Consider the following 11,460-nt stretch of genomic DNA (forward strand, 5'->3'; position numbering starts at 1 on the left):
AGATTGAAAAATACTTAAACGAAACATTTAAAGCATATACCTGTTGTCTCCTTGTTCTTGTAGTGAGAATAACCCAATTTATTCTACTAATTGAACATTGGATTTTTTGTTCCTGTTTGTTTGCACTGGGTTGGGTTGAATTAGGTATTATTTATAACTACATAATTAATCTTTCTTCTAAGTTTTTTTCCTTTTAAGTTTCCATTTGAAATTTAGATCTGTTCATTCCCATAGTTCAGATCAAGCTTATTTGGAATATACTTAGGTAGCTTTAAATTATTTCTAGGCCAGTCAGAACTGTGAGATTATTGAATTTATGTGTTCAATATATGAAGGGTTTTTAAGTTGGTTGCTCATTTGATAGTTTCAGTCCGTTGCTGGTGTGCTACATGCTTACGAGATGGGCATTTTGTGATGTAAAAAGAAATACAAAAGGGCATTAAATTCCAATATAAACTGAATGAGTAGAGGTTCCTTGATGGTGGAACAATGAAGACAACCGTTATTTTAAAATTCCTTAAGCATAGTTGATTTTTTTTTTTTTTTTAAGTTTGTTTGAGGCAGGATTCGGTCATGAATTCATTCGTTTTGCTGTGTTTGACAAATAACAACCTAAGGTGTGTTTCCTGCTTGTTACAGGATTTTATATTTTTTTGTGATGCTGTTGCATCATGGATTAACCCAAAAGATGATCTGAGAGACATGTTCTGTAAGGTAAGGTAACTAGAAAGTCTTTATGATGAACATATTGGGACTATTACAATCCTAGTTGGAAAGTGTAAATTATTTTTAAAGCTCATATGAAACTTAGACTCTCCAAATCAATATTGGTAGACTATATAACCTTTGTTTTTGGCAAAGAAGTTGGCTTGATCTTAAGGTACGGCAGTGACTCAGTATCGGCAGCACACACACCTCAAAAATCTTTTCTCGGGCAATACCACGGATTCGTGTGGTCCCATTATCACACCTTAGACAAAATAGCACATATTTTCAATGACAGCTGACTCAGATTTGGAGTATAATGTAAACTGTTGAACAAAGTAAATCTGAAGTGGTTTCCACAGGGATTAAATCTGTTTAGTTCTTTGTTTTAGTCACGTCCCTTTGGATTAACTCCAACCAGGACTCAGCTATCACAAAATAAGAAATCAAGTGAATCACTTGAATGCTCTGATACTGAAGTTAGTCAGCTGTGGTTGCAGACATGCACCTAAAGCTTTGTATATTTCTAATTTGAAAAAACTTAATGTGGCATGGAAGTTTTATGCCTTGGATGAATTCTGTAGTGTTTTATTCATTGTTCATTACTATTAGGTCAGAGTTTGCTTAGCATACATCTGTTAGTGGGACCCTTGCTGAATTCTAAACTTTTCAAAGCAAAGCTTAGAATATATTATGAGGTGCTTTTAGGCAAGACACAGACAGAATGTTATAGAATCCAACAACGTTTGAGAATCATTGTTTCAAAAGGGATAAACTTTAGAAAAAGAAAGTCAATAAGTAGTGTTTTACTTAAGAAGCAATGCAAATTGTTGTTTTTCTCTTGTTACTGATAAATTAACGATTTTTTCTTTTTACTTTTTGCAGATCCTTCATGGATTTAAAAATCAAGTTGGGGATGAAAATTGGAGGCGTTTCTCTGACCAGTTTCCGCTTCCCTTAAAAGAGCGTCTTGCAGCTTTTTATGGTGTTTAATGTCATACACTTAAGCTGCAGTCCCATAATTAGGGGTAAGTTGCAAGAAGTTTGTGGAGTTTTTCAGGGTGAAGAGATTTAGGTCTACAATCTAAAATCACTGAGCAGCATAAAAGCTATGTGTTTTCCACAGATATTAAATATATCTCATGCTATATTAGACTTGAAATTTGAAATTACTTAAGGCTAGAGAATTTTTTTAGAAACTAAACAAACTAGTCCTTTTTTTTTTTTTTTTTTTTTTCCTCCTGTAAGATTTCACCCAAACTCACTGGCGGGATAAAAATTATTTTGAAGCATGAAAAATTTATAGTCCCTGATATATCAAGGACTTCTGTGTTGTGAGCTTTAGGGAAGAGCCCACTAGTATTGTTACACTTTGGGGCTCAGTAGATAGGAATATTTAATACTCATTTTTTTTTTCAGTTTTTCTGTTATTGAGCACCTACCATGCGGCCAGCACAGTATTTTAAAATTGGACAGTGGATGAGTCTTTTTGGATTTGGGGTGGTAGAGGGGTAAGTCCGTATGGACTCTTGTTCCTTCAGTTCTTCTGTACTGAAGTCGAACTAACAGTCCTGATCTCTTAGCTTCACTTCCTTCTTTGAGCTATTTTGTAAATAGTGAACTATATGTGATGCCAGAATTTAGCATATTGCTAAATTTATTTTACTAAATTGAGCTTAGTAAAGTAAGCTCAATAAACGTTAGTTAGGAATACGGATCAGTACAGTGAACAGGGATACACTTCTGTAGGTCCTGAACATGAGCTGAGACATACTTGACTGGAGGGCCAGAGAGTGTACTCGGTGTGCATCCAGAAGATGTCCCCCAAACTTAATTATCTTCTCAGTTGGAATTTTTGTTGGCTCTGCCTTGCTTGTTTACTTAGAGCTAGTTTTTAACCCTGGAAAGAGTTCCCCATCCAGGCTGTGTAACCTACAAGGCCGTGGGAATGGACTTGCAGCCTCTGGACTATCTCAGAGCCCTGAATGTGTTTTTTTCCCTGTAGTTTTGAGTCTTTGTGGCTTTGGCGTTTGGGAATAGTGCTTCATTGTCTTTATGTTAAATCATGAAAGTGGAATAGATGAGAATGACTCAACATCAAGGCCTGAAAGATAGAACAGTGAGTGGAATCTTCAATTAGCACTTTCAGATTTATTATCTTCCGTGATCTGTACCAAGTTGATCATGTTCTAAGACAAAGTATAAAATAATTACCAGTTTGCTAATTAGAGATAAAAGTGGATCAGTATCTTCTCTTCCTTTTTTTATACTCTTTTTTTCAGAGGCAGAGAAAAGTTGCTGCTTGCACTTTTCCACAGATGGGCTAATCGTCCTCTGTGAATTCATATCAGTCTTCATAAATGTCCATTGTTTGGCATGAGTGGTTAGTAGATTTTTGTTGTGAAAGGACCACTATCGGGCACTGATTACAATATCCTAGTAATCTTATTTCTTAATGTGTTTCTTACCATTAAAACTGCTAGTGTTGAAAAAGTCCTCAACAGGAAAATCGGGTCTGAGAGCATAGGAAATGGCTGACTAGGATAGGATCCGAAGAATTATTAATAAATATCAAGAAGGCAGGTGTTAAAATTCACTTTTTGCTGAATGTAGTGACCTTAGTGCAGTGTGAACACCTTTAGTGCCTCCTAAGCTAGAACTCAGACAGCCAACACACAGTAATGCTCCTTTATTTTTTGATGAATTAGATTCTTTGTTTGCTTAATATTGGGCATATTGTGAACCCCCCCCCCCCCAAAAGGTAATGTTTTCATTCTCACCAAGTAAAGGATTATTTTAAAAAAGAAAACATTCTTTGATTTTGATAAAAGTACGGCAACTTGTTAAATAAGTGAGGAATAACCAATTCTATTCGGGGCTCCTCATGCAAAGGGGGAAAAAAAACGAGATGGATAGCATCCTACAAGGCATCCACCGGAATTGCATCTATATGATGTAGAGCTCCACACCTCTCTCTGCATGTCCCTAGCGTGGTGTCACTTTTCATATCTGATGCCATGGCCATTGAAAACCATAGGGGAGGGCAGCCCGGGTGGCTCAGTGGTTTGGTGCCACCTTCGACCCAGGGCATGATCCTGGAGACCCGGGATCAAGTCCCATGTCGGGCTCCCTGCATGGAGCCTGCTTCTCCCTCTGCCTGTGTCTCTGCCTCTCTCTCTTTCTCTGTGTTTCTCATGAATAAATAAATAAAATATTTTTTTAAAAAAGGGGGGAAGAAAAGAAAACCATAGGGGAAGGTACCAAATGGGTTATCAGTGACTGCCAGCATGATCTTAGGCAGTTTGTCCCGTTTCTCATTTTCTTTAGTTAGAGATAGCATTCTTAATTAGTCTTCTGTTTCACTGGCTTTAAGAGAAACAAATGTTAAAATATAAAATTGTTTTGTTTTCTTACAGGTCCTTCAGTCTTGGAGACTATGAGGGAGCCTCTGCACCCAGGGAAAATGTTACCCTTTACAGGGGGGAAGGGTAAACCAGTAGGGAATACAGTACAATCCCAACCCTACTGGGAGGGGCGGGAGGGAGGTGTTGCCGTCACTGTATTAAGTCGATGTTGGGAAATGTTTTAACATCTGGAGCCTTTGTGGGTGGAAATCTGTCTCCAATTACAACTCCACACTGGATGTGAAGAAGCAAAAAACAAAACAAAAACAAAAAAAAACAAAACCTATTCAGTCTACTCACAAAACAGTACATCCTGCAATATTATGGGGAATTGTACCAAAACAAGAACCACATAAATGATGCATAGGGATGAGAAAGAGGAAAAATTCTATAGCGCACAATAAAGGAAACCTAAGAATGGGGGTTACAAACAGTAAAGAAGCTTTTTTTATTATTATTATTTAAAAATTTTTATAAATTTTCCCACATGTTGGGGCCTTGTTTTTGCATGCTGATGAAGAACTACACAAATGAAGCTAATAGAATTAAAATCAGCTTGCCTACCCATAGCAGAAGCAGGTTCTTGGAAGTTACAATTTAAGGTACCCCAAAAAAGTTGGAAATAAAACAAAACAAATTGAAACAATGAAGCACCCTGTGAAATGCCAAATGAGTCACTCCTTTTACCTTTGTGGGGTGGGCAGGGAGGAGGGAATAAATGGGGTTGGGCGTATCAGACTAAAGATCGACATCTTGATTTTGCATTAAAACATTAATGTAGTGGATATAATTTGATGGTTGTACTTCATTAGATTTAATTTCTAGGCCAAGATGTTCTTTTTTAAAGTGCAGTTTAAGGTTCAGGCATGCATTCTGGCTCATAGTGATTGAAAGTACTTTAAATTAGTGGGAAAGTAGCATGCTTGCATCACATAGAGTGAGATTGGTATTCATTTACCTCTGTTGCGCCAGTTTGTGTTGCGGTTTACCAATTCAATATAGCCCTGCATTTAAAATTCCTTTTTAAGATTTGTGGATTTTTTATTTTTATTAAGAATATAGATATAAAGTACTGTAGTTTACAGCTAGGCCTTGAAATATCTTTTTAGGATCTTGTTAGGAGTAAGATTGATATTGTATTGTGTGTAACCCGCACAATGTGGAAAGCTGATATACCTGTGCAAAATCCTTGCCTCTGTGCTGTCAGTGTGATGTGCTTTCTGCATGGTTATATACTAGTGATTTTATCGAAACTTCTAAACCTTAAAATACATGGTAAAAGATCTGTAAGAGGCTGCATAAATGTTAGTTGGCACATAAAGACAATTGTAGAAGTTGAAGACATGATTGCTCTATTTCAATGTTTATTCCCACTCAACATATTGCCTTCTAAGCTTTCTTTTTTTTGTTCAAAGCATGATCTTAAAGATATGTTTAAGTTAATGGATGTAATGCAGGGTTCCTACACTGTATTGGCGCATGTTGGTGGCCCTCTGTGCCCTAGATATATATGCACACAGGGTGCAAGTAAAAAGCTACAGAGTGAAAGTTGGTTTGGATCCTCTTCATTTCATTTGTTTAGCTTTTCTGTTATTTTTCTCTACTTACATGTATTCCTGTGAATAAATCCTTGTTAAGTTAACCCTTTACTTTTCCTTCCATGTGTATTTTCTTATATACTGTGAATGTGAAAACCTAACTGGTACACTTGATCTTGTGTCCATATGAAAGTGCAAGTCTTTATTAATTTGGATTGCCTGAACAGTGTATCCCATGATGATGAAGGAAAATGGAGAGATTTTTCTTTTTAACTCTGCTGGTCAGAGATGAAGCCACACCTTTCCATTTTTCAATGCTGCATATTTAATCTGCAACAAAAATGTTAAGCCATAACAACCTTTTTATATTTTAGTTTGTCACCTTTGCATTGCAGAATAAATCCTGAATAACCATTTTTATAAGCAGTTGCTCCTCTTTGCATGGTTCTGTTCTTCTAAAGGTGTTGAATGATACAGCCATTGCACCGAAGTTTGAGCTGTATGCGTGTGAATTTTAAAATACCGTTTCAAAAAAATTTCAGATGCATGGTAGCATGCAGAAAAGGTTTTTGTTATTGTGTGTGTGTGTGTATATATGTGTGTGTATTTTTTTAAACATGTTCTTTCACTTTTTTTCCTCTACTTTGGCTTTGCAAATTTCAGTCTGTAGAGCCTGAAATCAAATCCTATTTTATAATGTCCAATTTTTTTTTTAATTATAAGTTGGATCCAAAGGGTATGTAGCATTTTGCTTTCTAGTACCTTGCTTCACTGGGAGCTCAAAATTTGCTTCATAGTCTTGAAAACCTGATGAGAGTAGCTGTTTTATCCTTAAATCCTAGTGATATGCTGTAGTTTTTCAAATATTTTTTAGAATTTAACATGAGAGATATCTTAGTATTCTGGAATAAGTAAAATTTAAGTTGAAAGAAATGGCAAAAGTCTTCTCTAAACACTTGACTAAGACAAACATAAAAACAACCTTCAATAAAGGTATCTGGACCTGTGATTGACCATTTTATATTGACTGAAAAGCAATTTGTCACCTATTCGGTTAAGAACTGGTTTCCAATTAAGCAGATATGTAACACAAGAATGTGCCCATTTTTGTCCCTTAACCTGTTTTTAAATTAAAAGGAATTTAATTTAAAAATAGACGGTAAAACTAATAAGTAAATACGACTGGCAACCTAATTGGGGTTGGATGTTTTGTGTTTCTCCCCTCACCCTCCCCCCAGGTTATTGTTTCTTCCTAATTTATATTTCAGATGCATAGTATAGCATAGGAATTTGCAGAAGCCATTTGAGTTATCTTTTGAGGTAAGCTCTGATTTAGCGTTTATTATTCTGATAAAACTAAATACATCATGGGATATATATATAAAGCAACTTAATTCTTGTGGTGTAGTCTTACTAGTTTTGAATGTTGACTGAATGTCTATGAACTTGTGTTTGTCTTTGTTACATTCCAGTGTTTTCTGCCTCTTGGCATGCTTAAAGCACGGCTTACTTCATCTGCTCCTTACACACTAAAGTGCTGTTAGTGTGCTCAACTACAGAAATAGCCGCTGCTAAGTGATGTAGATTTTCTACTTGAATATTTTTATGTTGTAGGAACCTCAGGAGGTCAGTGTTTACTGTTTTATATATGCCTTCTTTTTCCTGTTCGAGCTTCTCTCTTTGAAGGATTCTAACAGAACAAAAGCTGCTGATCAACCTAAGTTGGAAACAGAAAGTGTATTTAATATAATTTAAATGCATGTTTGGCAGTTCAGTGTTGTAGTCAGTCCATTAGCACGTGACACAGAATTCATTTATTCAGGAAAGAATTTTGCTTTTTGTATTGTCTAATCTCTTTAATAACTTCATACTGTGTAAAAAAAAAAATCACTTTTTTATATTTTTAAGTTGGTTATTTCCCAAATAATCAACATGTAAATAATCTTTAAGAGCCAGTTCTGATGCTTTACATTATTGCTACTTGATTTTGTGACGCAAGTTAGGTTTCAGAAGAATAGATTTTAAGACACTTAACCAAGCCATTACATCTTAAAAATGAAATAAGTAGCATACATTTTGTAATTAACATATTGATAAACACTGTGATTTTTTGTTAAGACTTTTTCATTGATCTGAATTGCTTAAATTGCATATATTGTAAAATAGGATCAGATGTATATTTTAAAATAATTTCAACTGACTTTCCTCTATTGAAATGCTTTGTCTACTCAGTTATGGAATATTCAGATACAAGTTTTATCTCAGGTGAATACTCTTGTATCCTTTTTGCTTTGGTGACATATGCTTATAAGGGGTCGTCATCCTTTGTTTCTTAGTGTATTTCATGAAGAATCTTTGCATTTAGTCAGATTTTCCAGTTCTTATCTAGCAGACTAGGGTGATACAGACCCCTCCTGGCAAGCCTTTTGCATGCAGGTTTACCTTGAAAGTGAGCTCAATTTGGTCCTCCTTTTCTCCAAACCTTTAAGATAGGGAAATGGATTTTTTTTTTTGTCCTGTATTAAATCACCCTGCATAGCTGAAATGCCAGAATTAAACTAATTATCTCTTAAGCCCTTTAGTCTAAATTTAACTTAAGCCCTTTGCCATAAGAAAAAAAAAGTGGGTTTTTTGCTTCATATAATTAATCTATATTATTCATATTGAATGTATTAACAGATAACGGTGCAAAAGACACTCTTCCCAAGAGAAGAGTGTGCCATGCATAACTGCAACTTAAATCCTTCTTTAGTAGTACTTTAAATAAAACACACAGCTTTGCTTATTGAGTTTTTGTTTTTGTCTTTTGCAAATATTACAAGGGGGAAAACACTAACTTGCTACTAGTACTGTTACTGAAGTGTAGGCATTGGAATCTTAAAACTGTGGTCTTCAGATTAAGGGATAATCTAGATGAAAAATCAGATCAGTAAAGCGCTGTGTAACAATATCATCTAGTAATTATGCCGTGCAAGAGCATTGTATACCTGCTTAGTACATTTCATACTGTATTAAATACGGAGATATTTCTAATGCCTCTGAAATTTTGCATAAAAGTTTCATTCACTTGTACACTTTCCAGGTGACTTGTGACTAATTTTTTCAGTCTAAAGTAGACCTTTCCCCCATTGGTATTACTTATATGTAGAGGATTCTTTATCTTTATGCCTAATTATTATACATGTTAATTTTAAGATATACATTTAAATTATAGCAACTGTTTATTGTGATTTGTATCCCAGAATGTATTGTGTTAAAAAAAAAAAACCTGTATGCATGATTTTGAGGGAAGTTAAAATGGTGATTTTTTTTTTCACCTCTTGTACATTTTAAAACCATACCAAATCTATTTGCCAAGCATTGTATCGCTAATTAGGAAAATAGTATTTTCCCTCTCATTACAATTTTTGTTCATCTACCTTAGAGTCCCCTTTTACTATGGCTTGGTATTACGCAGAATTATCTACTTTGCAAATCTAATTATCTTCCTCAAAGCCTACTATAACATGGTTAGCCTATAAGGCAGTGTTTGTCCCCTCCTAATAATACCAGCCTCCTGAAGGGGTTTTGCTCTACTTTCCCCGTATTACCTTATTGATGTTTTCCTATGTGGATATATAACCAAATTAAGATTGGATGATTTTTATGGAGATAATAATTAGACAATACTGTGTAATTAATTTTACTTAATAGATTATCATCTGTGAGAAGAGATGTTTAAACGTGGTTAATGACTTCACTTCATATTATTAAAGCAGTTTTACAATTAATATTCATGTTAACATTGGGTGCAATAATTTAGTAGTTTTAGCTTTAGTTATAAATAACTGGATCTTTCTGCTGACAACTTAGGTTGTATGAGTTATGCTTAAAAGCTTTAAATCTGATGTTTCCTGTACCTGCCACACTATGTTAGAATGTGTCCTTCAAATATATCCTCCTGCAACTTCTCAAACTGTACTAAATTGATATTTCTTGAAGTCTAACTCTGTGCTAACAGATCTTCATTTTAAATAGAATATGGTTTTAATTTTTGATAAGCTGCTGAATTTTAAAGAGAGTTTTTTGGGGCCACCAAATATTTTGGATCATGCAGAGAATATATATTGTACTGTAGTAATTTTGTATTTACATTTGTATGATGTGACATAATAGATGTGAATGTTAATCACTGCTTGACTATGTTAATAAAGTTGTTTAACTATAGATGTTTCACTCTGATTTTTAATGAAAGGAAATGAGCTTTCTTTTCCTCCCCCCACTTTGGGTCCTGATAAGTCTTGTTGTGTTGTTCTTGGGGTTTGGGGTTTTTGAGGGGTTTTTTTTCTTTTCCTTAGCTTACACATAGAACGCTCTTGTTTGACAACCATTTTTAAATTATTTTTTTATTTGTATAATTTAGTAAAAAAAGAAAAAAAAGAAGGAACATTTGCCCATGTTTTACTTTAACTGCTTTCGGTGGTGTGTTTCCTAAACAGCTGATTGTAGGTTCATTTCTTGGTGGGCAAGGAGGGAAAAATACTGCTCTGTAAAAGGAATTGAAAGACGAAGTCCTGAATAAATAAAACCACGTACGGATAGATTGCATGAATGTGTATGAATGTGTGTCCTATTAAGGCTCCCTATTTATCCTTCAAAAAAATTCAGGCTTGTGAATTTGGAAGTTAATATGACCGTCTTCTCTTCAGGTTGTAATCCAGTTATTACGGTTGCATGTGACTAATTCAAATTAAACATATTAATACATTTCAGGGGAAATGTGTGCACAGCTGTTGAGTGGTCTTTTTTGAGATTTTAGGACATCTCAGAACAAGGGAGGAACCTGAAATTAGATGAGTGCAACAACAACAACAAAAAAAAACGTTAAGGGAAATGAGGCTCCTCCGATTTCTTTCCTTTTGTTACCTGCTCATGGAATATTAGAATCTCCGTCGTGTTGCAGAGAAGAAGAAAAAAGAAAAACAGCTTTGCAATTTGGGTGGTATCTTACTCTAAAATACAAACCACATCTTCAAGAAAGATTCCGGAATCTAGGACGTGGGTTGTGGGCGAAGATGCCCCGAAGCCGCCGAATTATTTCTCAGGATCCCCATTTTTGCGGCAATCAATCGCAAAAGAAGTTGTACCCGAAGCTGAAAAAAAAAAACAAAAAGCAAAACCTTTTTTTGGTAAGTCTCTAACATTTTAGGGAAACTGAAATACAGTCGATGTTTTCACTCTGTGCACAGGTCGTGGGCCGCGGGCGCGCCCCCGCCCCCCCCCCCCCCCCCCCCCGGGTTCGCGTCGCCTCCTGGGAGCCGCTGGCCTGGGCGCCAGGACGACGCACACCGGGCGCGGCCGGGCAGCCACCTGCTGCGGGACATCGGGTCCCCGGGGCTTCCGGGGCACCTGCGGGGCCGGGGGCCGAGGGCAGCGGCCTCCGTGCGCTGGGGGCTGCGGGGTGACGCGAGGGCCACAGGGTGACGCGGGGCTGAGGTGTGACGCGGGGCCGCGGGGTGACGCGGGGCCGAGGTGTGACGCGGAGCCGCGGGGTGACGCGGGGCCGCGGGGTGACGCGGGACTGAGGTGTGACGTGGGGGCCGAGGTGTGACGCGGGGCTGAGGTGTGACGCGGGGCCGTGGGGTGACGCGGGGCTGAGGTGTGACGTGGGGCCGCGGGGTGACGCGGGGCTGAGGTGTGACGCGGGGCCGCGGGGTGACGCGGGACTGAGGTGTGACGCAGGGGCCGCGGGGTGACGCGGGGCTGAGGTGTGACGCGGGGCCGCGGGGTGACGCGGGGCTGAGGTGTGACGCGGGGCCGCGGGGTGACGCGGG

The 11,460-nt window shown here is 37.3% G+C and overlaps 1 protein-coding gene across 1 annotated transcript in view; it reads left to right on the forward strand.

Moving 5' to 3' along the window:
• TNPO1 (transportin 1) overlaps nucleotides 1-9,853 on the forward strand; it is a 61,875-nt gene extending 52,022 nt beyond the window's left edge. Inside the window, 3 exon segments of the mRNA XM_038530812.1 lie at nucleotides 640-714; nucleotides 1,591-1,733; nucleotides 4,122-9,853. Coding sequence (XP_038386740.1) covers nucleotides 640-714; nucleotides 1,591-1,698 — 183 coding nt within the window. The 3' untranslated portion in view covers nucleotides 1,699-1,733; nucleotides 4,122-9,853.
• Nucleotides 9,854-11,460: the final 1,607 nt, after the last annotated feature.

Source organism: Canis lupus, chromosome 2 (genome assembly GCF_011100685.1).
Source record: "Canis lupus familiaris isolate Mischka breed German Shepherd chromosome 2, alternate assembly UU_Cfam_GSD_1.0, whole genome shotgun sequence".
Classification (NCBI taxonomy): Eukaryota; Metazoa; Chordata; class Mammalia; order Carnivora; family Canidae; genus Canis; species Canis lupus.